Source organism: Apiospora kogelbergensis, assembly GCF_038363985.1.
Source record: "Apiospora kogelbergensis strain CBS 113332 chromosome Unknown utg000005l_segment0_segment0, whole genome shotgun sequence".
NCBI classification, from domain to species: Eukaryota; Fungi; Ascomycota; class Sordariomycetes; order Amphisphaeriales; family Apiosporaceae; genus Apiospora; species Apiospora kogelbergensis.
In genome coordinates, this window is record NW_027117422.1 from 2,881,547 (window position 1) to 2,908,735 (window position 27,189).

At 54.9% G+C, this 27,189-nt stretch overlaps 9 protein-coding genes across 9 annotated transcripts; 6 read left to right on the top strand and 3 right to left on the bottom strand.

The window, feature by feature from the left end:
- Positions 1-559: 559 nt before the first annotated feature.
- On the top strand, positions 560-1,539 carry PG998_007530 (thioredoxin-like protein; the record flags this gene model as incomplete). The annotated part of the gene is made up of 3 exons (XM_066874346.1): positions 560-788; positions 830-1,209; positions 1,291-1,539. The coding sequence occupies 3 exons, from the start codon at positions 560-562 to the stop codon at positions 1,537-1,539; spliced, it is 858 nt and encodes a 285-aa protein (XP_066730291.1).
- Positions 1,540-4,435: 2,896 nt separating this feature from the next.
- Positions 4,436-6,433, top strand: PG998_007531 (uncharacterized protein; the record flags this gene model as incomplete). Its single annotated transcript, XM_066874347.1, has 1 exon — positions 4,436-6,433. The coding sequence occupies one exon, from the start codon at positions 4,436-4,438 to the stop codon at positions 6,431-6,433; it is 1,998 nt and encodes a 665-aa protein (XP_066730292.1).
- Positions 6,434-8,077: 1,644 nt separating this feature from the next.
- PG998_007532 (ran-specific GTPase-activating protein 1) lies at positions 8,078-8,959 on the top strand (the record flags this gene model as incomplete). The annotated part of the gene is made up of 3 exons (XM_066874348.1): positions 8,078-8,299; positions 8,387-8,645; positions 8,706-8,959. 3 exons carry the CDS (start codon positions 8,078-8,080, stop codon positions 8,957-8,959), a joined length of 735 nt encoding a protein of 244 aa, XP_066730293.1.
- A 1,782-nt stretch (positions 8,960-10,741) lies between these two features.
- PG998_007533 (uncharacterized protein) lies at positions 10,742-12,096 on the top strand (the record flags this gene model as incomplete). Its single annotated transcript, XM_066874349.1, has 3 exons — positions 10,742-10,897; positions 10,995-11,670; positions 11,789-12,096. The coding sequence occupies 3 exons, from the start codon at positions 10,742-10,744 to the stop codon at positions 12,094-12,096; spliced, it is 1,140 nt and encodes a 379-aa protein (XP_066730294.1).
- Positions 12,097-12,732: 636 nt separating this feature from the next.
- Positions 12,733-13,674, bottom strand: PG998_007534 (phospholipase carboxylesterase protein; the record flags this gene model as incomplete). Its single annotated transcript, XM_066874350.1, has 1 exon — positions 12,733-13,674. The coding sequence occupies one exon, from the start codon at positions 13,672-13,674 to the stop codon at positions 12,733-12,735; it is 942 nt and encodes a 313-aa protein (XP_066730295.1).
- Positions 13,675-15,122: 1,448 nt separating this feature from the next.
- On the bottom strand, positions 15,123-18,068 carry PG998_007535 (uncharacterized protein; the record flags this gene model as incomplete). Its single annotated transcript, XM_066874351.1, has 3 exons — positions 15,123-15,807; positions 15,867-17,515; positions 17,565-18,068. The coding sequence occupies 3 exons, from the start codon at positions 18,066-18,068 to the stop codon at positions 15,123-15,125; spliced, it is 2,838 nt and encodes a 945-aa protein (XP_066730296.1).
- A 3,453-nt stretch (positions 18,069-21,521) lies between these two features.
- On the top strand, positions 21,522-22,669 carry PG998_007536 (uncharacterized protein; the record flags this gene model as incomplete). Its single annotated transcript, XM_066874352.1, has 4 exons — positions 21,522-21,573; positions 21,626-21,669; positions 21,746-22,126; positions 22,187-22,669. The coding sequence occupies 4 exons, from the start codon at positions 21,522-21,524 to the stop codon at positions 22,667-22,669; spliced, it is 960 nt and encodes a 319-aa protein (XP_066730297.1).
- A 976-nt stretch (positions 22,670-23,645) lies between these two features.
- On the top strand, positions 23,646-24,671 carry PG998_007537 (2-hydroxyhepta-2-4-diene-1-7-dioate isomerase; the record flags this gene model as incomplete). Its single annotated transcript, XM_066874353.1, has 1 exon — positions 23,646-24,671. The coding sequence occupies one exon, from the start codon at positions 23,646-23,648 to the stop codon at positions 24,669-24,671; it is 1,026 nt and encodes a 341-aa protein (XP_066730298.1).
- Positions 24,672-24,878: 207 nt separating this feature from the next.
- PG998_007538 (uncharacterized protein) lies at positions 24,879-27,043 on the bottom strand (the record flags this gene model as incomplete). Its single annotated transcript, XM_066874354.1, has 2 exons — positions 24,879-26,850; positions 26,922-27,043. The coding sequence occupies 2 exons, from the start codon at positions 27,041-27,043 to the stop codon at positions 24,879-24,881; spliced, it is 2,094 nt and encodes a 697-aa protein (XP_066730299.1).
- Between the last annotated feature and the right edge of the window lie 146 nt (positions 27,044-27,189).

The window sequence follows — 27,189 nt, forward strand, 5'->3', positions numbered from 1 at the left end:
AGCCCGATTCTCCATCGTCGTCCCGCTCACTGGCCACTTTCTGCCAACGCTTTGCGTTCTCCATTTCTGAAACGCGCTGACGCATATTGTAGCAGTGGGCTGTATCTAAAACAAGCTGTATCCTTTCTACACGTACGGCTCCGCCCTCACCGCACATCGTCGGATTGCACTTCGCTCCCCAAGCCAAACTTCTTCGCTCCCAAAGTTCCCACCCCCTCTCCAAGTCCCCTCGACTTGGTCTTCTTCCTGCTTTTGCCTCCGGAGCCAACGACCAAACCCTGCGTAACCCTGTACCCTGGACATACCACAACAGTAATATCCAAAACAAAGCCCGCCTTTCTCCGTCAACCCATTTGGAACACTGGCAAATCAGCCATCTTCCACCCTTGAAGCCCCTTCCCACACCCCCATCTTAGGCCACGCGACGCTGTCATCCTGGTCTGGCACTCGTATTATATCAACCGTCATCGAACTCTCGGCCCACGGTACCGAGTTACTTGCTCTGCCGTTCGCCAGCTACTTAATACTACCCATCATCCCACCTCGCGCGGCCATCATCATGTCCTCTTCCGCTACAACCAATCCCAATCCAACCCCCGCCCAGGAAGAATTCCAGGACCTCTTGAACAAGAGTTCCGGCAGTGACAGCCCACGTGTCCATCCTGAAGACAGAGACGAGGCACGCCGAGAGGCAGACGACAGTGAAGAGGACGAGGAAGATCGCTTCCGAAACGAGCAAATAGACGCCGCCATGCGCATGCCAAACATGAGGTCCCCCGTCGAGGGCGGTGACTACAAACTGCCCCCGCCGCCTTCGACTCGGGTCGAGCCACGGGAGTGAAGGGCGTCATCGCCGACGCCAGGGCCTACGAAGAGGCTCGTCAAAGCAAGTGGCGCAACAGGGTTCGCGCCGCCCGACGCTCCGTTATGGGCATCGGCGATCTGGTTAGAAGCAAGGACAACCAGAGCGCCGAGAACAGTGAGGAGGATGTCGACGAAGATGAGGAAGCCTTCCTGCAGCAGTGGCGGGAGTCGCGGCGGCAGGAGCTCGAGTCGGAGGCGCAGGGCAAGACCCGCGCCAACCGGAGGACGAGCCCGAGCCTGCGCATGTTCGGCCGCCTTGACACAGTCGACGCCCTGGGCTACCTAGACTCCATCGAGAAGGTCGGCAGGGAGACGGTGGTTGTTGTTTTCGTATATGACCATGAGGTAAGCCTATGCGCCGCCCCTCCCCTTACAGACCTGTTCCATATCTCGCTGCACACGATTACTAACACTTGCCTCCAACAGTGCCAAGTATCTGGCCTGATCCAGCAAGCCTTGCGCCCGTTGGTCACCGCGCACCCCTATGTCCACTTCGTCAAGATCCATTACGAGGATATCGAGTTCGACAACGCTGCTGTACCGGCCATACTTGCCTACCGCAACCAAGGCGATCTCTTTGTTAACTTGACTGGACTCATCGAGATGATTCCAGAAGAGGAAGAGTTCGACAGCGACGCCCTCAAGAGGGTGTTACAGAAGCATGACGTTCTATAATGGCCAATGCCCTGTCGGTTTCTGAGGACAGCCAGGTGTGTCTAGGCCCCATTAGTAGGGGCCTTGGCCTATCGCTTATGGTCTAAGCTGTCATTAACGAGTCTCCTTTTGTCTTGTCCACCTGCCGCGAAGGGGGCAAATTTGCTCCTTGCAGTTATTCTGATACCCTTTGATTCGAAAGGTCAGCATCCACATGGGCAGCTGAGCAACCGTTGCGGCCATGAGTCTATACGGGACTATGTATCAGCCCAGCCTGCATTGCCCTGGATTCAGTGGTTTATCACGTTGCACATATGGGAGTTGATGACTTTCTTGAGTTGGATATAATCCAAAGGAGGCAGTGGATTCTGGTCTAGAATGATGTTACGTTGGTCGGAATCAGTTCCGGATGGGAGTTTTTGGCGTTTGCGGTTCTGCGCGAACTTGATGGAGGGCCAGTCATTTACGGCCCAAGTTCGATTTAGATCTACGTTACGGGACGTTACTGGATGTTGTCTTCTCGTTTATGAAGACGGAGCAACGTTAACCCACGTTTGTTACATGAGCATGTATAGTACATAATGAAAAGGAGAATCAATGATAAGATCAACGAACCAGCAATTTTCGGACTGTTTCGTGAAGACCTGGTCAAATTGATTCAGTGTATAGCATGTTGATTGCAGCTGCGTATGGTTCAGATGACACTCTAGGCTATACTACGTCTTACAGTCATCACGCAATCATATCCTGGAAATACATGGCATTTCTACTATGGAGATGATCAATGTACATATGACTTGAAACCCGATCGGCACGAGTATCGAATCATCACCTGAAAGTGAGAAAAGTACATTCTGCTTATTGCCACTTGCAATCTGTTTAGGAAACATCCAACATACTTAGGCTGACGTGGAGAAGACGGGCTGGGTCGAGATGAAACGACTGGGCTTATATTGGGCTGACTTCCATGGAAGACGAGGCTGGGGGTCATTGGACCTGGTGCGTACTTCACGAATCCCCACGTGAGCAGATCGTGAAACCCAGGTGGGCAAGTCTGCTATCCTACGCCCCCTGGTGACCGATATCGATTTCATCTTTCAATGTGAGTAGACGTGTCCGGTCTCGGGTTGAGTTGAACCCACCGAACCTTGATGCATAAAGTACATATACGGCAAATGGATAGGCTGGAAATCGCGGAACATTATTTCCTCACCTATGCGTGATTAGTCACATGTAGCGGGCACTGCGTACGGCGGCAAAGTAATACATAGATCTGCCAATCTGCATCGAGTTGGCATTGGTCAATAACCCCGCAATCCGAGCTCACAAGGAGTGCCGCGTGCTTTCTGCTTCGAGCGCTAATAAGGCAAAATGCCGCCCAGGAACCCCTCAGTCCCGCTGATAAGGCCTTTGCTGAGCTGATGGCTGATGATATGACTGACGGCTGTCTTTTGGCTTCTTCTGGTCGTGGGCGTCCCTACGGAGTACTTGAGACCTCAACCTAGTTACATACAGAGCGTCTTTTCCAACACGACAGGATGACTCAAAACCCCGAACTACCATATATTTGGCTTATACATCTGGTATTGGAATTGTGTCAAGATAGCTTAAGCATCTGGCCTCCCGGCAGTGCCAGATGAGTCGGGGCTACGGGCGGGGTGATAAGGTAGGGGCTGGGCGGGCAAGGGTGGCCCTTAGATTCTTGTCAGAGAACCTGGAGATGGTATAAAGTCAACGGTCTCAACAAACTGCTTAGGCCTCTAGCAGGTGAAGGCAAATAGGTAGACATGGACACATGCTGTTGAGCTGGGCTTCGAAAAGAGAGAGAGAGAGATATATATATATATATAAATATTGAGCTCTCTCACACTTCCTTACATACAGCTGTACTCCGTACTCCGTAGAGCATCTACCCATTACCCCAGGTACCCACAGGGCAGTCAATCAACAACCCCTGCAACCAACTCACCTGCGCCTACCCACTGCGGGGTCCTGGCTGAGGTTGTAAGGCAACTGGCAACCTAACTTCCGTCATTGTTAAAGTACAGTCACCCACCACGTTCACAAACCTCCGTCCTTTACTTGGTCGACGAACGAACCGGACGACCAGGCAGACACATCCACCCGGTTCAGCACAAAGTGTACGAAACCTTGAGGAGCAGTCTTTTCCCTGTTGCATGCAATGATAACGCCTTCTTATCCTCCCGTCAAACCAGACATCTGTGACCTGCCTGAGCTTTGAGGGACGAACCACACCAAGGAGCAGAGGAAGAAGAAGAAAAGACCAGGAACATTACAAGGAAACCACTTCGTCCCTTGTCTGTCAGCTTTCGGCAGAACTGCCTACCAGCTTGTTTGCCTTCAAATATTGACCACAGTCATCCGCTGCGGCTTATTGCCTTCCTCAGGTCTAACCTAGCTGCCTGACTAAAACACCCAGGGCTGGCGGCTGCCTTTCAGGTTAGACGGGATCAGTCCAACATATCAGGACTTCAAAGATCACAGATCAGGCCAAGCCGTTACAATCAAGTAGGTGACAAGACTGCCTTCATTTCTTCTTGCCCTGGGCATCAGATTCGACGGGCCTTTCTTCCTCAAACTTGCCTTCTTCCCCCTGTTGTTGAGCGAGGAACTACATGTGCCTGAATGGGCTGTCGGCCAACCTCCTCACTACCAATACGTACCACGAGTCTCACCCATCCCATCCCACACCTACATCTACACCTTTCTACCTTATAGCCCCGCATTGCACAGGCCGTCGTCTGTCGTCTTCTGTCGTCGCCTCAGCCTTTCCTGCTCTCTAAACCCGCCGTTCTTCTCAGTTCAGCTCTTTCCTTCCTTACATATCTCCGAAAAAGGGTAGATTGCCCGAGGTATGACGTGAGCCAGCGAGGCCCTCAACTGTCGTCACCACGGAATGGAACGGCCGGAACAGTCTGGTTACCAATCAGACACGCCAGCAACTGCTCGACATCGACGCTCGAACGAGACGCTTCGATCTATCAGCAAATCGACTGACGATCGCACGTTGCCACCGCCCGCGTCACCCCGCACCCCAGCGCCCAGCGCCATCTCCAGCTCGGTGCCCACGCTACGATTCCCACGTCCTATTGGCAATAGGCAGTTGACTAACTGGGTTTCATCAAGTTCTCCTGATATCATGCGTAACCGCAGTCAACAAGATGAGGTGTCGCTGGACTCCAGCATCGTCGATCTCGGCTACGAGGTCATCGACAACGACGGCGAGATCGAGTCGAGTTCCTTCGAGGACCACTTCGTCCACCCAATTCACGAGCTCGCTGACGACGTTCAGAGCGTTGCCGATATGACCGACACGACTGGCACCGACGCCGACACGAACGAGCTGGACTCGGACTCATCTGCCGATGAAGAGGAAGAGGGATACCAAAGTCACTCGAGCCAAGGTAACGGGCTACCTTCTGTCGACGATAGCCATGTTGAAGAGATGGTCAATATGGCGGACCAAAGCCTGGAACATCCTACCGAGCTCTTCACGTCATCTCAACCACATAACTCCCAAACCTCCTCAGGTTCGGGCGATGAGTCCTCCGAACAGCCTATGCAGGAGCAGAAGAGCCGGGGAGGTGCAACTCGGGAGAAAACACAGAAGCCTGGCTCAGATCGCACTATATATGCCGCAACAACAGGCTGCCTGGGCGAGTGGATGGAAGTCCTCAACAGTTACTCCAAAGTCGCGACAGATGTCTTCAACAGATTGACAACACGCCAGATACTGATTCGCTTATCCATCTTCCTGATAGCCTCTGCCTTGGTACCAATCATAGGTGTGCTTAAGACGAACCAGAGTCAAGCGGGTGTAATATCAACAGTTCCAGCGGCATCTGTGTCATCCCTCCGGCTTAAGACGGAAGAAACTGTTCCGACATCTACTTTCACCCCATCTTTGACGCCTACCAGTACCATGAATGCCTTGCAAACGACCAACTCCCTCAAAAGTAGTGCGTTTATGCCTTTCGGTAGAGATAACGCTGCTGCTGAGGATGCTGAGCCAGCCGTGGTTCTCTGCGCGGCTGAGATCTACAGCCGCGATGCTATCCTTATTAAGGTCCCACGGCAGGTCATGTCTAGCTGGCCTGCCAAACAGACAGTTCTGGTGTCTGTTAGTCGTGGATCGAACGACCTCGACCCTGAATCTACAAAGGTGTCTCTGGTTGACGACGGATTCCTTCTCCAAGTGCCAGAAAAAGAAGCCTATGGGATTCTCGATGTTTCCATCGCAACTACAAGGAGACCGAAGATTAATGAGACCTTTCAAGTCAACTTTGGGAACAACTTCCTGGGCGATGCACTTGATGCTGGCAAACAGCTTGTCAAGGGCTTCGCTCAGAAGGTGGTGGATACAGTCAACGGCACAACAACATGGGTTGAAGAAGCGTGCATACCGGCGTTCGACTCGGCGTCCAAGCAGACCATCGAGCGAACGGCTTCAGACCTGGAATTTGTACTACAAGGACTCAGAGAGGCCGGGTTGGCGGTCGTCGGCGTTCCTGCAAGGGTCTCTGCGCAGGTTGCCCACCAGGCCAAACGGGTTCTTGCAAAGGAGAAAGTCTCGGGGCGGTTGCTCCAGGTAGAGACGGAGCTCGTGCGACAAGCCCGAGATGTGCGCGATGAGTTGGCATTGGGTCTTTTGCACGCACAGTTGAGTACAAAGCTATGGTGGCTTAGTTTCCAAGGCAAAGTCGACGAGCACCAAGAGTACAAGGCAGCAGCCAAGTCCTACTACCACAAGAAGGCTGGCAAGGCAATCGAGGCACGCCGAGTGCGAGCCAAGAAGACGGTGGAGGAAATTCGGACCACGCTGAAGAAGAACCAGAAGAACGGGCCGAAGGAAGGCAAACGTTCATTCTGGGAGCTTGGCGAGCGAAATCTTTAGGGTTGATCGTACTTGTTAAGCACTATACCACAGGGTGTTGGCAGGGTGGACATCAGGATGGCGTTGGGTTCTATTATTGTATTGCTTTGCTGGGTCTTGTATCCCTTCTCGGGCGACTTGCCAGTCGATGAGAGGGTGGATTTGTCTCTCTGCCCAGTGTGGTCAGGGGTCCGTGGACAGAACAGCTGAAGCCAGACCTGGTAAGTAGAGGTTGCGCTTGATTTTCCAGCCACACATACCGGAGTTTGGTCACGGTGTTCAGTTGTACTTGATGGCTGATGAATGGAATTGCACTTTACATAACCCCCTATACCTCAATGCTCAACATCCAGTGAAGACGATGGGCGGGCGGAAGAAAATTCACTTTGTATGATGGTGTGCGGTCAAGAGAGGCGTACAAGGTGCGTAGCTGGCTGTACGTACGTGATTCTCCGCAGCAATCCGACTCAACTCTTTGTAATGCATACAAGCATACCATACCCCCGGTGCAAGAAGGCAAGATATTGGGTATCGCAGGATAGGAGTAGGGCCTCTCCTGATTGGCCGTGTGGGAGTATCTTGGTGACTAGCGTAGGGTCCAGATACAAATAGTCTTCTCCACTATCCATGTGTGGCTTGAGGGGCACACAACACGCCAACATGGTGGCATGGACTACGTTAGGTAAGCAGGGGTTGGTTGCTTTGCTGGAGGGGGCCCTTGGCAATGCCCAAACCTGCTGGCTGCTGGCTGCTGGCTGCATTCCATATGACGGCAGTGACGGTAGTGGAATGGGGCTGGCAGTCAGACGACAACTTGATGACTTCTTCACATGAAATCACTCGCAGATTAGGTGCCTACCAGCTACTTGCAGGAACCCGAGCTTTTGTTGACTTCGATCCAAAGGAGGGGCTAAGGTTGTCGCCTCCCAGGAACCCACTCTGTTTTCGCCTTTCACCCCTCCTTTAGATTTTGATTTGATTTGATTTGATTGTTTGATCTGATCAATCAGTCAGTCGGATAGAATCTTAGGTTGGTAACCTGTCGAAGTTCGCGCCCAACTAATTAACTCGAGTGCCAGCCAATCTACTGCTCCGTTTCTCCCTCACGAAGAATTTTTTGGGCATTTCCCTCGACGAGACCATACGCCACAACACATTCCCTGCACGGAATTTGCTGCTCGTGCTTTGGGTGTCATTCGAATCTGGTAAGCTGTTCCCCTCCCTCTCTCACCTCCCCACCACTGTGCCCCTCCTCCATCACTCCCAGCGTCTCCTTCGTTTTTCGCTCTCCCCTCCTTTCTTTGTCTATTTAGTCAGAAGCTGCGGGTTTTGACCGAAGGAGATCAAATCGAAGAAGAAGAAAAGCCTCCAAGGTTGGTGTTTCTGTGTCCCTGCCTGTGTGCCTCCCAAGTGGGGCATCTTTCCACAAGCAAGAGCGCCCAGCCCAGTGGCGGGCGGTGACTGACTGACTGACGGGCCCAGTCTGGCCTTGGAACGGAACTTCCAACATCTGCGACTGTTCTCCCCCACCAATAACCCCCCTTGCAAAAACAACAACAACAACAACATCAGCTTCTGAATTCCTTTTCCGATTTGGATTTGCAGGCATTATCAAACTAACAAACCGCCTCTCTGATCCAGTCGATTCCATCTTCCATCGCCAAAATGTCTTCTACCGACGCCACCGAGCCCAAGGTCGAGGAGACCAAGCCGGCCGAGACTACCACCGAAGAGACCAAGCCCGCTGTCACCTCCTCCTCCGTTTTCTCCATGTTCGGCGGTGGCGCAAAGAAAGAGAAGAAGGATGACGATGAGGACCGTGGCGACAACTCCGGAAGCGCAAAGGCCCAGCGCGATGCCGCTGCTGCTGCCAAGGGTGATGACGAGGTATGCTGGAAATTCCTTCCTCCGACCTCACTCTTCCGACTCCACCGAGAAAATCAACAGTACTGACGCCAGGTTTCTTGATTACAGGAGGAGGCCCCTGAATCCGAAGATGTTCACTTCGAGCCCGTCGTCAAGTTGACCGAAAAGGTTGAGACTAAGACCAACGAGGAGTCCGAGGAGCAGATGTTCAAAATGCGCGCCAAGTTGTTCAAGTTTGTTCGTGAGACTACCGAGTGGAAGGAGCGCGGCACCGGTGATGTGCGTCTGCTCAAGCACAAGGAGAACGGCAAGACTCGCTTGGTCATGCGCCGAGACAAGACCCTCAAGGTCTGCGCCAACCACTACAGTACGTACCAACCAGACCGCTCCTGGTCCTTTCCGTCTGTGATGCTAACCTGGTGGGTAGTCGTCCCGGACATGAAGCTGTCTCCCAACGTCGGCAGCGACCGCAGCTGGGTGTGGAACGCTGCTGCTGATGTCTCCGAGGGCGAGCCCGAGGCTGTCACCCTTGCCATCCGGTTCGCCAACTCGGAGAACGCCAACCAGTTCAAGGATTCTTTCCTGCAGGCACAGAAGGAGAATGAGGCTCTCTTCACCGCCGCCGAGGGTGAGAGCTCGGAGGAGAAGAAGGAACCTGCACCCGCCGTCGAGACCTCATAGGCCAAAATTAAGTTGGAGCATAGGTAACAGCCTCCGCCCCGGCAGAAAGAGGACGAGGGATAGGCCAAGAGGTCGGTGACACCGGAAGCCGCAACTTTTTGCACATTGCCCCCATTCACTTCCCCCATAGTCACTCCGCAGCCCGCGAGCTATGTCTACCATTGGAGAGACGTAGAAGTGTGGCTGCATTAGATAGTCTTTGAGCGGATCCATGCGATCCATTCCCACAAGCACGAGGCACAAAAGACCCCAACCCATAACATAAACACCCATGATCCATCCCCTGATCCATCACAACCCCCTGATGAGGTAGATGATAATGAGGCATCAATCGAACCTTACCAAACCATCCCGTGCGACTTATTGGCAATTCTAATACCACCCAGTTGGCCGTATGATTTGACACGAATGACTGTTTGGCCTAGCCCCTAATCCCCTCCGAGTTCTCCATATAGCGACAGCATGCGATGGCTCGAGTAGAAACATTCGAACACGCCACAGAAAATCCGTTCTGTTTATGACGGACAAACTTTGTTTCTCGAAATCCATGTGAGCAGAGCCGGACCGACACAGCCGGTGCACGCGCACATCTAGACCCAAGATACATGCCAGGGCTTATCGTTAGCAATTGCCCCTTAGACCGTCCAGACAAGAACATTATTGTCTCAGCTGACAGCTTTTAGCAACACATATTACATACCTTCTGCTGAGGCGTTGCCGAGCCTTCTGTTCCAGCGAGGCAGCTCAGAACAAGCCTTGTATTCCCGCCGCCGCCGGCCAGATACTTGTTGAAACAAGCGCTGCCATTGATGACTGCTCTGCAGTTGTCGCTTTCCACGTCGCAAGGCAGGTCGGCGGCGGTGGCGGCAGAGATGAGGATGGCAATGGCGGGTAATATTAGGGAGGTACGCATTCTGTTCTGGGTATTCGCGTCTTTGGTGTTAGGCTTTGCTTGCAGCTGACCGAAAGCCCAGGAGCTTACCAACGTGCAAAATATGATGTACTACCAAAATTTTGGTTTTCAGTCCCGCTGTGGGCGAGTATGTTTCGATGGACGTGTCCAGGCCAGAGAGACACCATATTCCAACACGGTTCGCATGGCCAAATATAAGTCTGCAGTCAAAGATAAAGACACTCCTGGCCATGATTGGTGCCGCCGATGACACAATGCTTACCAAGGATTGCTGGATATCCAGGGTAAATTCCTCGATGGCCCAGATACAGGGCGGATAATATCATAGCCCCGCACGACATGGGACCTGGTAATGGGCACCCCGAGATGGGTAAAGCCTCCTTCAGCCGGGGCTCATTGTGTTCTTCGAGAACGCTCATCAAATACCGAGGGTGCTTGTCAAGCGGCGTGCGATCCGGGTAGGGAGCAGGTGGCCATTCACATGCAAATCCCTATCGAGCCATCGGAATGGTGAATCAAGAGGATGCCTGTCATAGTCATGATTAATCAAATATATAGTAGCTTGTCTTCACTTGCCAAGGCTGGATCCCTCCGGCACTTGTCACCCGTCCTCGCGACTGGCTCCTTGCCACGTTATCTCGAGATGAGCATGGAAGTCTTTGGGTTGGCAATATGCGAACTCATAGTATGGATGACATGGAACTGCAAAACAACAGATTTCAAGGCATGCGCTGTACTCTCCGTGCCTTTCTTGACCGATATATGCTGACAAGGAACACTCGTACGAAACGACTCCTCGCCGTTGTTGCTTTCCAGGTCGAGATTTCCTCTTGAACTGTTGTCCACCAGCACACATATCACAAGACAAGATGAAGCGCCTCGTGGCATTGTTTATTGTGGCCTTGGCTACCTGGGGCAATGCTCTGGTACGCTTTCAATGCTCCCAACTCGTAATCGAGCGGCTCGATCCCTTGGTGAACCCGGGCATGGTGCCTTCGGCTCATGTCCATCAGATCGTCGGCGGAGTAAGTGCCAGCCCCTTTCGTTCTCGGTATTCCTACATCAAGGTGTGGGTGCTGTTCTTGGCGCAAATCGATCTGATCAAAAGACATCTTGATCTAGAACTCATTCAACGCCAGCATGGACCCAAAAAAGGACATGCCCAAAGAGTCCACGTGCACGACGTGCTCCTTCGCCGAGGATTTCTCCAACTACTGGACCGCCGTCCTCTTCTTCAAGGCCCGCAACGGCACCTACAAGCGCGTTCCCCAGTCGTCGCAGATCCAGGGCGCCAAGGGCGGCATCACCGTCTACTACATGCAGGATGCGCTATATGACCAGCAGCAAAGGTCTAAGGTCACTGCTTTTAAGCCTGTGAGCATCCTCCCCCTCCAGCCCCCTATCCACCTCCAGCCCCTATTCACCTCCAGCCCCTATCCACCTCTAGCCCCTATCCGCCTCCAGCCCCCTATCCACTATACCAGCACTAATCGCTCTTCCCAGGGCTTCCGCATGTTCACAGGAAACGTGGCAGCGCGGACCAAGGCTGAAATGGCGCAGTTCCGCCAGCTGACATACACTTGCATGGACAACCAGGGCACGCGTGAGCCCGAGTCGCTCGATTTTCCCTCACGGCCTTGCAACGCCGGCATAATGGTGAACGCGAGATTCCCAACGTGTTGGAACGGCGTCAACCTGGACTCCCCAGACCATATGGCTCACATGTCCTATCCAGCCAACGGCACCTTCGAGAGCGGCGGTCCATGCCCCGCGTCGCATCCGATCAGGATGCCGCAGGGTGAGTATCTATCGATTCCTTACCTTGCTTCTCAGGCCCCGGAAGGGACCTGGGGACACCGGTATGGGCCAGCTACATCCACCGATCAATAACTGATATGCAACGTCACACACATTAGTGCTCTTCGAGGTGGTCTGGGAGACGCGGCAGTTCAACAACAAGGCCGACTGGCCGGCGGACGGGTCGCAGCCCTTCGTCTGGTCCTTCGGCGACGGCACGGGCTACGGCAACCACGCCGACTACGTCTTCGGCTGGAAGGACGACGCGCTGCAGCGTCTCATGGACCAGCCTTGCGTCGTCAACTGCCCCGGCGCCAACGCCAAGACCCAGTCGACGGCCGCCATGAACAAGTGCGCCAAGCAGAAGACGGTCACCGAGGACATCGATGGGTGTAAGTACTCTGAGCTCTTCTCCTCTTCTTTCTAGGTCGAGTTCTCGTCTATAGTCCTGTCCTTGACTGACGAGTTTGGGGGTCTCCATAGGGCTCACAAGTCTTCCGGGTATGTAAGGGCGATGGAGCTGTCCCCGGGGCAGAAGAGGTCAGGCGCTTGGATTGGGGGCTTTTGGTGATGGACAATGTCACGCGATGCTTGTTACCTGAATATTACGTTCGTTCCTCTGTCATCAGTTCCTACCGCTGAAGGCACGGATAAGCCTTATATGATCGAGGGTGTTCTTCGGAGAACGTCAGTGGCAAGCCACCGATTTCGAAACTACACCTCGGAAATACCCGTGTAAGTGACATGAACCAATAGTCGATCTTTTGCTCTAGATGCACAAGGCGATAAAGCCCTTCTCCACGAGTGCCTCCAGTAGAACGCGAGTCTTCATGGTGGGGGACGGTGATATGTGGCGAATAAAGAAGAAATACGAAGAGGACTGCGGGCAATCCCCAAGAACTGGTGGAATATGAAACTGCCTTGTGAAGCAGATTGCCTATGCTGCCATTTATCAGGCTCTGAAGGGTATCGACAACCAACAAACCCAGCCCCTATTGCCTCGGTCTGCCATGAAGCAACGCGAGCCACGGGCCGATGAGCGGGGGCTGAGGGTTCAGGTATCTCAACAGCAGCCACCAGGCATCCGAATTTCTCCAACCTCAGTGGCACAATACCGCATCGCCGCGACCGCGAGCTTCTTCCACACAGCAAGATCGTGCCCGTCCCTCGGCGCGTATACTATTACCAGGGGTTTGATTGTCAGCAACACCACAGTTACCCGTTGTAGAGGAAGACGGGGGCGGATAGGGAAAAACTCACCAAGAGTATACCCCCAAGGCAGGAAACCCCCGCCGCTCAGCCCGTGCCTCTCCCCCCAGCCCGTCTCGATGACACGCCGCGAGTCGACCAGGCTGAGCACCATGTGCGTGCTGCCGTCGGCCGGGTGTACATGGAGGATCTCACCGCGCGTCTCCTTGGTGACGGCCGCCGCGGCCTTGCCCTCGGCCGCCTGCACCGCGGGCACCGTCCCCTCGAACCTCGAGAGGCCCCTCAGCAGCACCTCGCCGTTGGCCGCGGCCAGGGCGTCCAGGAACGCATTCATGTCCCGTTTCATGGCCGCGGTGGCGCCGCCCTCGAGCTGGCGCTGCGGCGCGATGAAGTGAGAGAGGCGGGGCCTGCTGCTGCTGCTGCTACTGCTGCCTCCTTCCCCGGGCCGGGTCGTCAGCTCCCACCTGCCGACGTCTTTCTCCGACGACGAAGACGGGAGGTGGAAGAAGGAGCGCCGGGCGCGCTCGGACGTCTCCCCAGAGCCTGCGCGAATCTTGCCGGTGGTCTTAGTCTTGCCGTTGTCGTCGTCGTATGGCACAGGGACGGTGGTGTCGCGTCGGGAGACGCGGCGCATTTTCAGCTGCTTGATGTAGCCCTGTAGATTGTCCGGGAGGCCGTGGGGGCCCATGGCGACGTAGGCGCGGTAGTCGGCATAGACAAGAGCAAGAAAGGGGGCGGCGGCGACCAAGGCTAAGAGGTAAGGATGGTCGGCCAGCAGGCGTGGGAGGGATTCCATGATTTCAAGATATAGATAGATCCGAGGAAATAACTGCTGCCAGACGATGATGGCAAGTTTTGATGTAGCTCTCACTGCCTAATGCACAGCTTGTTGGATTTCTTTATACTCATCCTCCTACCCTGTCCATCTCGGAGACCGACAATGAATGGGCTTGCTTGCCCCAGGATCTACAACAATCCAGTCTTGGGCGATGACGGCACCAACTTAATCCACTAGCACAGCAGTCCGGAGTCCCGCGATGGCGAGAGTGAGATGAGTGGCTTCTGGCCTCGGATATAGGCTCGGCGATACGATGAGAGCCTCAAAGCTTAGCACCGAGGCATGGCCCTGGCGGCGGCGCACTCGGCTCCACAACCCATCCACCATCTTCATGCATCTCCCCCAGGGTCAAGGATCCATCGCCTCGTTCATGCAAACCGGGCTGCCATGATTCTGGTGCCGATCGGTTCCCCAGCATTCATTCGGGCGTTTACATATATAGCCCACGGAGATCATATAGTCCGGCTCTCTCCCTGGCCAAACGCCCTCATTGCATGTCAGTATATGTGGCGTAACTCCCGGTGATAGGACAGGGCATTTTAAGCTTATCCACTGCCCCTGCCGTTCTGCAAGCATGGACGGGTCGAGAGCAGAAAGGGACCAGGTTGTGTTCAGAATTATAATTCATCAGTTCGTGGCGGCGTATCTCGACTATGTATCGCCAGCGAGTGTATGCATCACATATGGGGCGTATATCCCGTCTCGCTGCATAAACGTCCGTGGCCCAGGAAGCGCCGCATGTCATTCGTAAAAGAGGACCACCAGCGCCCCCATTCTTCCCTTCCCTCCGGTCCCATCTCGTTGATCGAGATGTTCCGACTCTGTTTCGTCTGATCGTTGTTCTGAGGACAACAAGATTTCCTTCTGGCAACCTCCTTTCTCCCCCTCTACCTCTCTGGAAGGGCACCGGCACGTCGTTGTCATTAGACATTGAGCAAACAGCGACCAGTCTATCGGGTCGTCGTGCGTCGTAAGTATTGTTTTTTCTCTCTCCTCTCCTCTTCCAAGACGCCAGAAACTCCGAGCGCACCGCCTGGGTATCTATAGAGCGGGTTTCCTCCGGTTCGCTTTCCGGTCGTTCACGTCCTTTTCCCCTCGGACTGAAGCAATGAAAGTAAAACAACGGGTAAAATACAAAAAAAAGTGATACAAGGCAAATGTTGCTGTGCATGTCGAAATCAAATGGAAACAGTAGTATACAGAATTCGAATAGTGTAAGAAGGATATAGTAGGGCGCGCAACGTGCGCCGCTGATGGCTGTTAGTGGTAGATGGTTGGTAAATAGAGAAAATCGTGTGGTAAATGTCCAGAGCGAGTATTTTTGACGTCTTGGCCAGGAGAGATATAAGCCAGAGGATGATGTGATTCGTCATGGCCGAGATGAGATGCCGTCGCAATCTTCTCATTCACCAGTTTTGACGGATGCCGACGATAACCAGGGCAATGATGGCGCCGATGATAAGAAGCCCGACAACGCACATGAGACGGTTGACGTTTCTCCACCAGCGTGCACTCTGATAGTTCGAGTCTTCTGCCGGATCAACTCGGCCGCTGAATATGTCGGGGGTCTCGATTGCGCCGCCAAGTTCGGCAGTGCTGCGATGGTCCGCCATCGTCATCTGAGGCAATGGCTTGTGCGGTAGCGGCAAGACTGCGGCAATCATCCAGGCGAAAGGGAATATCCAACCGAGAGCGAACATCACGATTTGCATGTTGCGTCTGCCCAACTTCCCCTTGTCTTTCGACCAAGTCGTCGATGGCGGTGCCCACATACTGAACCGGCTGGCTCTACGATCAATCTGCAGGTGAGGTGACCAGATACTCGACGACATTTTCCGGAGGCGCCTTGGCAGGGGCAGAAAGCCCGAGGAGTCAGACGGGTCCATCGGATCAACCTCAATAGATCCCGGGCGCCCGTTGTTTGGTTGGATTTCTCTCGGGCGTCGGCGAGGACTGAAGACGTTGGGAGGAAAAGGGTCGAGTGATGGCGATCCTGAGGGAATGGCGCTTCCGGGCCGGCTATCGTCCGAATACGACCGCATGGACGGGGCAGCAGCAAGCCACCGCCGTTCGCCGCTCCCATAGTAAACCCTGCGATAGACATTAGCTTTGCGAAGTCAAGACTGGGCTCCGAATGCGCATCGACTTACTTTGCCCAGACCGGAAGGGTCGATGTAAAACTTCCGGTACGCGAATTACGCGAATTCGGGCGCCCCGAGCTGGATGAAGAATAAAGATCTCTGTCCGAAGACTTCTGGGAGAGAAGGCGGCTGGAATTCTTATGCATCAAGTCGTGGAGGTCCGTAATACCATCACCATCTTCGTCAACATCTCGGACCACGCGAATTGCCTGCGGACCCCCTCGCATGTAGGCAGAACTTGGGCTGGCGATGCCCGGACTCGTGAGAGAGCCGCGGGATTCCGAACCCGAAGCGGAGCCGAGATTGGAACGGGATGATCCAATTGGAGGTTCCTCGGCATAGGCTAGAGATGACGAGATGCTTAGCATCTGGCGGCTATGCCTGCTCCCGTGGCTCATGCGATAATCGGGACCAGAGGGCGACGAAAGCGCACGAGATGCTCGGCTACTTGCCTCGTCTTCGGACGCGACCGTGGACAGCTGCGAGCTCCATTGATGCGGATGCGCCTCCATACGTGGCCGTTGCGCGATGAGATTTGACGGCCCTGCCCATGAATGATGCTGCTGCTGCTTTGCCCGCTGTGGCGGTTGGATGGAGGTAATCGGAGGCGCAGCGCCCAATCGGATGATATTAGCTGTCTGGGCGAAAAAGATCGAGGCAGACCCTTCTGTGATTATGCTCGAGAGCGAGGAGAAGGAGTTTGCGCGGCGCAGAGAGCGGCTCGACTTTTGCTTGTGGTATCCAAACCTCTCGCGGGAAGGTTTCTTGCGTGGTACGAGCGGCGGTATTACCAAACTTTCCTGCGAGTACTTTTCCCGACACACCAAGCTGTCGTCGGACGTCTGCGGTCGTGGTTGTCTTTGTCGTGAAGGGGTAGCGAGCGATGCGGAGGGCGACGGGCCTCCGTGAACCACGTAATTCTGACTGGCGGGGGTGTCCGAATAGCCAGGAGCGGGTGATGAAACGAACGGCTGCGAGGGAGAGGACTCGCCGAGGATTTGGTAATTGGCGTTGCCGGATGAAGGTGATTCTTCAAAGTTTTCTGAGGAAGGTAAGGGTGGCGAACTTCCTAAAGGTGGTGAACTTCGTAAAGGGGGCGAGCTTCGACCCAAGATTTCGAAGTTGTTGGGCTCCTCCAATGACAAGTCTGTCTCTCCGGAGGATACCGAGCTGAAAGACGGTTTTTCGGCTAACGGAGACGGTAACTGTGGCGGCGACGACGGAACCTCCGGCAGTGGTGGAAGTTGAGGCTGATTGGGTTCGTCGTCTGAGTCGTCCTCGTCTGAGTCGTCCTCGTCCTGCTTGAAGGAGTCGGTCTTGCGAACCTTGCGTAGGCCTCCAACCATGCGGTAGTTCGGCGACGAGGTAATTGGGTCTACTTCCTCTTCAATGCGATCATTGAACGTCGTGGAGCCAGGCGTGTATGTCGAAAATCCAGGCGTGAAAGGCGTGTAAGGCGACGGATTGAGGTCTGCAACTGAGCTCGGTGGAGAGCTCGGATGATCGACTGTTGTTGTGTCAAAGGAGATGCGTTCATGCGCGCTGCTCAGCGTCGAGGCATACGACAAGGGCGGGGATTTGAAGCTCGTCCCTAGACTGCTGCTTCCCTGATCGCGTGGTCCCCGAATGCCAGTGGGTTTCAAGACGATTGAGAAAGTCTTATCTTCGTGCACATTAATGAATCTGTCTGCTTTGGAACGAACAAACTTTTTGTGTTGGCGTGGATGGGCCGCCATAGTCAGAGGTGTCTGATGGTGGCGGGTTAAGACGACTATTATTGCTTCCATAGGAAGCCTTGTTATTGACAGGGTGCAGTGGGGATGGGGCACCAGACAAGTCAGAGCCAGGTTTCGATCCTGAAACGCCTTTGCCCTTGGCCCTAGCCAATGAGGCAGTCGAGGACGTAGGCGATGGCAGAGCGGAGCCTGTGTCCATGATGAATGGCAGAGAGCCCTTTCTACCCTCCCTGATTGTCGGGCTGGATGACCCTTGGTCACTGCTGGTCGTATGATAGTCATAGTTGCTGCTCTCAGCCCCAGCTCCTGACGACGACCCGTAGGAGCTGCTGGCCTCGGTTTCGCCATGTGAAAGTCTGGGTGGTGAGTATGGGACGATTCGGATGGCCAGCTTGTTGTTGTCCGAGGTGGTCCTTTCGTGCAATGGTCGTCTCTGCGAGTTGGACGACGACGACGACGATGCCGGGGGGGACATCGTCTGCGGCGGGCCCGGCCCGGAGGGTTAGTGATGCGGCACAATGGGTGTCTTGAGTAATCCACAGCTATGAATATGTCATGACCCCCTAAGTCCATGTCGATCCGGAACGGCGGGCTGTGTGTTCAAATGATCGCAAAACATGAAATGGCGTATAGTCCGTCTGGAGAGGGCGGTTGGCGGACGGAATGTTCCTTGGGATGCTGGGTGGTAGGTGTGCCCACTTTCCAAAGAAAACTCGGCAGGAGGATGGTCGAGATTAGGCGTATATCAGGGGATGGCCTCGTCAAAGAGACCGACGTAAGGAAAAAGAGGGCGAATAAAGCCAAGAAAGAGCGAAACGAAATAAAAAGTCCTTTGAGAGAGGGAGGACTAGTGAAAGTATTATAGCTGCTATACAAAGAGAGACAGACGAGGTCGACTGGGCCTCGACCGCATGACCCCGAGATATACTTCCCCGGTCCAAGTGACGGGCTAAGTGTATGAGATAGGTGGACGAGTAAATGAGTGACTGAGCTGGGGAAAAGCGAGAGACAGTGCCGCGTGCTATGCTGCTGGCGACCACAAACAACCACCTACTTCTTCCGACTGTGCAGCGAGCGAGAGAGACAGCGAAACGGGAGAAAAAGACATCAGGAGAGTGGACAGACGCGGGTGTGGGAGACAACGCCTACTTGAATTGGCTGCGCGGTAGGATTCTTCGACGATTGGCTTAGGACCAAGTGTGAGCAGCAGAGGCCCCGGTTGAGCCCAGTGAGCCGGCGCCTGTCAAGCCATGCGAGCTAACGGAGCGGCATGGTTGTATCGAGAAGCCTAAAAGATTCTAGTACGGCACTGACTAGTTACCCTAGCGGGCAGGGGGAGGGGGACGAGGTAAGATCCTGCTGGTCTCGGTCGTCTTGCAACTTGGTCGTCGTCGTACTGTACTGGATCGGGAAAGTAGGTAAGACCCACACAACTCCCAGGACTGGTTTGCAGAAAGAGGCTGAGATCCAATGGGGGCCGGGGGGTGTGGTCTCTGTGGTCCTTGGCGCACAGATGCGAATTACCGGAACCAGACAAATAGGAGTATCTTGGGAGGGCCAATACTGTTCGCCATCACGATAGCCAGTTGATTTCCACTTGGACGTCTTTGGCTGCATTAGAAGCCCCGATAGTGAGGTGCCAGCGAGCCCCAGGTCCACCGGTTGTCGATATTCTGCTGGCTCAGAGGCCGAATGCTGACAGAAATCCACCCCAGGTCGCGCTGAATATGCACCTTTCCTGCATGTTTGTATGTAGGTTGAAATGAGAACGACCGCGCGTAGAAATGAACAACAGATCATCCTACTGGTTTGGACGCGCGCAGCGTATGCAGCTAACAGCAGTGAAAACCGAAAGCGTTGGACTTTGGGTCCAGCTAGCCAAAGCCATTCGACCCTAAGGACCGTTGGCGACTTTTTTTTTTCTTTCTTAATCCTTCACTCCGACGTCTCACCACCTCGCCAACCTGCGGCCTGCCCTCCTGGCCGATCAAAAAGAAAAAGCAGATAGAAGGAAAAAAAGGAAATTGACGTCAATAATATAAGACATCAACAATGGTAGGCTGCGTTCGGTTGCCATCCTATTGCTATGGGTACCGAGATAGAGTTCGTCAAAGCAGGTGCCAGATTGACGCCCATTGGCACCGTCAACTTTAACAGACCGCCATATGGTCAATCAGGAGGGTAAGGGGGCAGCATGGCGACAAGATTCGCCCGGACGATTCAGAACGGCAGCGGTGTGGGAGGAGTACACTGGACTTGCATCATTCCATGGGGTGGACAGGACTGAGCGCGGGACTTTTTACAACTTCCCTGGCCTCTCATCATCGGGACATTTGCCCTGGCTAGCAGCAGATTCTCCACACTACAATTGCAAGTCGATCGCTGGAGCCGGGGGCTGAGCGGATTTTAGCATATGTACCTACATACGGGATACGTCGACGGCTTTAATTAATTAAGGCTCTCTGGCTTTGTCTCCAACTTGGGCCATGGTGGTGTGCCGCATTCCTTGGGGCTACCAACGTAGACGCGTAGCTTTCGTGTTCATCTCATGGTTCATGCGCTCCATACCAGATAGGCAATCTTGGTAGAGACATGTGTCCCAATAGGGCTGACTGGCCAATCCTGTCATTTGGGTCGTCGTTTCTATACATAACTTAATATAGATAATTCACGACCACACGTCAGGCTGGCGGTGGCAGAGCTCGTTCGTTGGGTTGCCGGCTGTCAGTCAAATTGCCTCCGACTCTCTGTCAATGCCGCGTCGTAACGGCCACCAAAAGAGTGTTACATGCCCACACCAACTTCCTCACACATCATAGGCAGATGTGACGTTCAATAAATTTGACTCAAGGAAGCTTTCAAGTATTGTCGATATTAATCCGCGCGCATTGATGCTGCGCCCATGGCCATGGCGATCTGCCACTATGCGTTCAGCGCATCGGTTGTGAGTCGGGACGGGATGGAATATGAAGTTTTGTTTCCTTTTGCCGGTGTTATCTGTCACCATCATCGGGGGGAAAACGTGGTGCGTGGGTGCGCGGGTTGCGGGTTCTGGTGCGGGCGCTTGCTCTGTTGTGTCTTGCAAATCCGTGGCAGAGTGGGACTTCAGAGGACCTGGCCGTCCAGGTTGTCACCCGGTAACCCAGTAACCCAGAATGTAGCCCAGGTAACCTCCTGGAAGGCCACAGGCGCTGGGGCCAGCCAGCGCCGGGGTATCGCTTCCACTAGCCATTGGCAAAACGACACGTCCCGGCGGTCCCGCGCTTAGGGGATCAGAATCGAGGCGCTTGTACCGCCTCCTGATCATTGCCCGGGTTGATTCTTGCGCAATAACCGGAATCGGTGATTGATGGACTGATTGTCAAGTTTCAACTAGACGGGCCCTCTTTCTGGTTTCTGCTTCTGTCCGAAGGGATGACCCTGTACTGCCCGTGCCCCTTGCCCCCAAGCTTTTTCGTCCCAAGGTTCCTTCAAGCCTTTCCCCCTACCACCCATTGACAGCCGACAGCTGGCAGCCTGGCACCTGTAGGGGCTCCTGGATCCTTAACAACTACAAGAAGTCGATCGTCGGATCTCGGCGGCCGGCTCAGCTTGTGATAGCACCCAGCACCGCCAGCTTAAGTTCCCCGCAAGCTGCTTATGCGCGGATATCCCGGGGCTAAAGGCAAAAGTCAAGTCGCTGTCTGTACGGAGTACGTCTGTCCCAGACTGCTGGAATTTGGATGGATCAGTCATCTCGCCGTCCAGGTCCCATTATCGACTTTCAATCTGACGTTGCTGTATCTGGCCTGACTGAACTGTGCCGCTTGTCAGTCATTAGAGACAAAACAAACAACACCCACACGGACTCGTCCGAACGGACAGGTCTCGGAGCTTACATTGCATCGCATTGCATTCATTGCTGACTAGCACCCAGCTAGCGATTGCAATGCCGTCCATCACCAATTTCTTGTCCAAGTACTTGGGCCATCGCGAGAAACGCAAGTTGACACCGTGCGCCTTTCTATCTACTTGGTGCTGACCTTCTACTAGCCAAACCGCCGCCCATCACCACCGGCACCGCCGCGGCCTTGCTCGTAAGTAGGACCCCCGCACGAATCATGCGTGGTGGGTAGAAGCGTGCCATGTCTGCGTGTACTGAGCGTGTCCTAGGTGATCTACACCCTTGTTTATGTCTTGCCCTTCTACCTGTCTCCCGTGACCCGGCCGTCGAGGGCCCTGTCGCGGGATGCGCCGTCCGTCATCCGAGCACGAATTACTTCCGTGTCTTTGTCTTGTATCGTGTGCTCGGTCGCGACCTTGGTGGTACTCACGTCCCAAGGCCAGGCCAGCTATGCGGACGCGTTGCATTCGATGGGCTATTGGCCTCTTGGCCTGGTCGGCACGGCCAAGTCCCTCTTTCTCACGGCCATCCTGTTCCTCGGGCCACTCTATGAGGCCCTTGTCGTCGACGAGGGATGGCGCGACTGGACGAGTCTCCAGTCGGCAAAAGACTTGTTCAAAGAATGGACCACATGGCGTAACATCATTGCAGTACGTTTATCGTAATTCGTTTCCGGATCAAGGGGCCATCATCTGACGTGACTTTCACAGGGGCCATTTACCGAAGAAGTCCTCTTCCGTTCTGCCTCGGTGCCTTTAATGCTCCTAGCTCATACATCGGTGGCCAAGACCATCTTCCTATCGCCAGTCATCTTCGGCCTGGCCCATCTGCATCACTTTTACGAGTTCCGCATTTCCCATCCGGGGGTCCCGGTCATGGCAGCCGTAATGCGGTCTCTGTTGCAGCTAACGTACACATCATTGTTCGGTGCGTATGCTACTTTCGTCTTCCTGCGCACCGGTAGCTTGCTGGCTATCTTTGTCGTCCATGCCTTCTGCAACTGCATGGGCTTCCCGAGATTCTGGGGCCGAGTCGAACCAGCCGCCAAGGTGCCAGGGGACTCGAAAGTCCAGCCATCGATTATGCCGTCGATAGTGTACTACACACTACTTTGCATCGGCGCTTTCTTCTGGTGGAAAAACCTGGGGACTCTGACGAAGAGCGAAACCGAGCTGGTCCCCATCATAATTTGATGAACCTGCTCAAGCCTCATAGTCTGATAGCTGTTATAGACAGGCATTCTGTAAATGCAACTAATCAAATAATCAGCTGGAGGGTCTCGTTTTAGTCCGGGCTCGATCCTTAATTCGGAATGCTTGCGGATGGATCTCTGGCTGATTATTTGCGGCCCACGGACCGTACGCCGGCCTCGGGTGCCTCCATCGTGAAATTGTTGGAAGCTCTAGCAGAATAAACAAAACCCGACTACTAAGCAGCTAGCTCGGCACTCCCGCATTGATCCGTTGGCCTCATGATGCGTTGTCGGGCCCACGCACACTGTGCATATATTGCATCAAGTTGGTGCCAGCGAGTATGAGCCGAAGAGTGATCTGGCGGCCTTGCCTACACGACGAGTGTATGCGTGCAAATGAGACGCTTATGCTGCCAAACGCACTATAACCCGAGTAATGCATCTTTTGGAGCGGGCTGGGTAACCATCGTCACCATGTATGCTCTATCATTGCAGATCCGGGGGTCTCCTCAGTTGCCGAACCTTGGGCCGAAGTTGGGAAAGATAGCCGCTTACCATCCTGTCTCGGAGGGTCGGATTCACATAACGATGGCTGGGGGTCAGTCGGGAGCATTCGCTTTTATAGGTGCATACGTGAGCCTGACACCTTGGATGGACGTCTTTGTAAACGATGCATGCGTATGGCAAAGCCTCTCCGGTGCAAACTGTGTTGTGGACGGCGAGGAGGGGAGGGGTACTTTGACTTGTGAGTTACGACGATTGGCGTTGCAAAGGATTCGTAAGCGTACAGGCAATTAGTACTGGTCGATCTTTACCCACATCGCTCCTGCTGCTCGTCTTGAAGATTACGAAGACCGATGCCGAGAACAAGAACGCCAGTCCAGGATAAAACCCATAACAACTGCTGCTGTAGCTGTACTATACAACATCCTGTGTGAGCCAAAGAGCAACCACAATAAAAGAAGGCGAGGCCCACCATGAAGTTCCACCGCGTCAACAACATCGTGGTGCGAATTTCCCCAGATGATCGCAACGACGGCAATGGAAGCACCAACCCCCAGACGCACATGCCCGAAGCCGCCCGCCTCCTCCAGCAGGTCCTCGAGGCCAACCCGCCGGACCCCCTCGACCCGCTGAAGCGCGCCCTGCCCTTCCAGCCGCGCTCATACCGCGACTTCATGCTGTTCCCGGCGCACTACAGCGGCGCCGCGGCGGGCATTGCGGCCCTCTCGCTGGAGCCGCCCTTCTTGCGCACCGTGGTTGCCTGGCTGTCCTGGCTCTGGACCTGGCTGGCCGGGACCGTCTTCCCGCCTTTCCGCCCCTCGGGCCTCTACCTGGCCCAGCCTGTCTTCTACCAGTCGAACCACCTCTCGGTCGTCTCGTCGGGCGCGCCCGTCGTCCGCCCGAGCTACTGCAGGCGCTACCTGGACGTCGAGCTCGAGCTCGGCTGCGTCCTGGGCCGCGAGCTGTACAACGCCGTCTCCCCCGCCGAGGCCCTGGCCGCCGTGGCGGGTTTCTGCGTCCTCAACGACTTCAGCGCGCGCGACGTACAATGGGCCGAGATGCGCAGTGGCCTGGGCCCCCAGCTGTGCAAGAGCTTCGCGAGCTCACTCTCTTCGGATGTCGTGAGCGCCGACGAGCTGTTGCCCTTGCTCCCCGTCGAATCCTCTTGCGCTGCTGCCGCCACTGCTACTACTGGCGACGGTGCTGGCGCATGGATTGGCAAGAAGACATTAACGGGCAGGGTCGTGGTCAACGACAAGGTTGTAAGCGAGTGTGCCGTCGGGCGCGAAGATTGGCAGTTCACTCTGGGCGAGGCGCTCGCGCACGCATCGAGGGGGACGCGACTGTACCCGGGGGAATTCTTCGGGACTGGGACATTGCCGGGCGGCGCGGGTATCGAGCACATGGCCTTCGAGGTCCAGGTAGGGGACACAGTTAGGTTGGAGATTGATGGGGTGGGGAGCGTGACGAATACCATTATTGGCGAGGAGGAGAAATAGGATCGCTGCCATAACAGGTCGATCGGAGCTTGATAGTGCGTAACATTTATGATTCATGAGCTTTTCTACGACATATCCCAATAACTGTGGCTACGGAGTGAATCCACACGAGCCCCTAAACGCCGTAAATGCCTTGATATAGTGGTACACCCCTTTGATATATACATTCCTCCCTTGGGCAGCTGCATTCAAGTCATCGTACATAATCTATAGCTCTCTTGTTCTCGCTTCGGCATCTAAAGTATCAACCTCATTCCCCAGCGGCGTCAGGTCGCCCAGCGGGTCTCTCCCACCGACGACCTCCTTGAACCGCTCAGCCCGATTCACAAAGCTGAGCAGCCTCACACAGCCGGCGGGAGTCATGCCCTCGATGCGACGCGCCTGGCCAATGTTCTCGGGCTTGGTGGCGTTGAGAACCATCTTCTCGTGAATGGACAGGCCGAAGATGGCGTCGTAGTCAAGGTCCGTGGGCAGGCTCAGCCCTTCGTCCTTGATGAAGAGCGCCTGCTCGGCGCGCTGCATATCGACGTACGGCGCGTAAACGGCCTCGATCCCCACGCGGTTTTGAACACGGGGCGAGTGCCGCAAGATCTCCGGGATGCGTTCCGCGAGGTCACCCACCTGGACACCCGCCAAGCGCAGGATATCAAGGGCGCTGCGCTGCCGCGGGTCGTTGCGCGTTTTAAAGCCCGCGGCAATCCAATGCGGCGGTGATTGCACATAGGCCTGGAGCGCCGCCGTGAGCTCCTCCATTTGCGTCTTTTCGTCGCTGAAGGCCGACCATCGTCGGTCTGTCACCACGCCCCAGGACCGGCCCATCTCCGTCAGGCGAAGGTCGGCGTTGTCCGCGCGGTGGCTCATGCGGTACTCGCTGCGGCTTGTGAACATGCGGTACGGCTCCGAGACGCCCTTGGTAATGAGATCATCAATCATGATGCCAATGTAGCCGTCGGCGCGCGTTATGCTGACGGGGGCCAATCCCTGAGATGCGCGGCCGGCATTGATTCCGGCAATGATGCCTTGTCCGGCGGCTTCCTCGTAGCCCGTCGTGCCATTGATTTGACCCGCAAGGAAAAGTCCTGATATAGCCTTTGTCTCCAGAGTCGACTTGAGGCTGCGCGGGTCCACATAATCGTACTCAACGCCATAGCCCGGCTGTAACATATTCGCATTCTCGAGACCAGGGATTGTCTTCAGCAACTGCTCCTGGGCCTCTGCGGGAATGGTGATGGATATACCGTTGGGGTAGATAACGTCATTGTCAAAACCCTCTGGCTCCAACCAAACAATGTGCCTCGCCTTGTCCGGGAAACGAGTGACTTTTGCCTCCAAGGAAGGGCAGTACCGAGGCCCCTTCACAGACTCTCGAATGTGTATTGTTTTGTCGAGATTCGCTCGCACAACTGCATGCGTTTCCTCGTTCGTATAGCTTGCCCAGCAAAGCAGCTGGTCTTCGACGCTGACCTTATCATTAAGGTAGCTGAACGATTGCGGCGGATCGTCGCCACGCTGCTCCTCCAGAACTTTGAAGTTGATGCTGCCTTTTGCTATGCGGGGCGGCGTTCCTGTCTTCAATCTGCCCAGCTTGAAGCCAGCATCTTTTAGCGATTTGCTGAGACCGAAGGTGGCCTTTTCTCCCATGCGACCTGCCGGGAAGGTCTCCAGGCCAATATGAATCTCGCCCCCGAGGAATGTTCCCGTTGTTATGATGATTTGGCTTGTGGGTAATACCTCTCCCGACTCGAGGCGCACTCCCGTAATCCTGCTCTTGGCTCCGTCGCTCGACCTCGCCTCGGCATCGCCCACCACAATATCCGACACGCTTCCGGTGATTATGGAAAGGTTCGGATAGGATGTCAGCTCCTCGCGCATATGTTTCTGGTAGAGGGCGCGATCGATCTGGGCGCGGGGCCCCCAGACGGCGGGGCCCTTGCGACGGTTCAGGACCTTGAACTGGACGCCCGCTTTGTCGATGATGCGGCCCGCGACGCCGTCGAGCGCGTCGATCTCACGTAAGATTGTGCCTTTGCCGATGCCGCCGAAGCTCGGATTGCAGGAGCAGACGCCCAGGTTGTCGAGCTTGGGCGTGATGAGGGCGGTCCGGGCGCCGGATCGGGCTGCGGCGGCGCACGCCTCGGTGCCGGCATGGCCACCACCGACTACGACAACATCAAATGGCCTATTGCAACGGAAGAGAAACAAGTTAGCGAAAAAGATGGTAGGTGGTGACCTGGAGACCCTGTCGCGAACCTTGCGTCTTGGGCAACGGTGGCAAACGCTCGGCGCCGGCTGCACTGGTTGAAGCGTCTGCCGGCCACTCTTATTGGCCTGCCTAGACCTCTGGAAGACAATGCCTTCTGCATTATAATCATAGGCGGAAAATCAGTTCGATTTGCTGGTCGCCAAAGTCTTCAAAGAATCCCGATGCCCTTCGTCAAATTTCTGGATGAGGTAACAGATGTCGGCAGTATTCTGGTTGGTTCATCGCTAACACATTGGGTAGGCGGTGTAGGGTTGC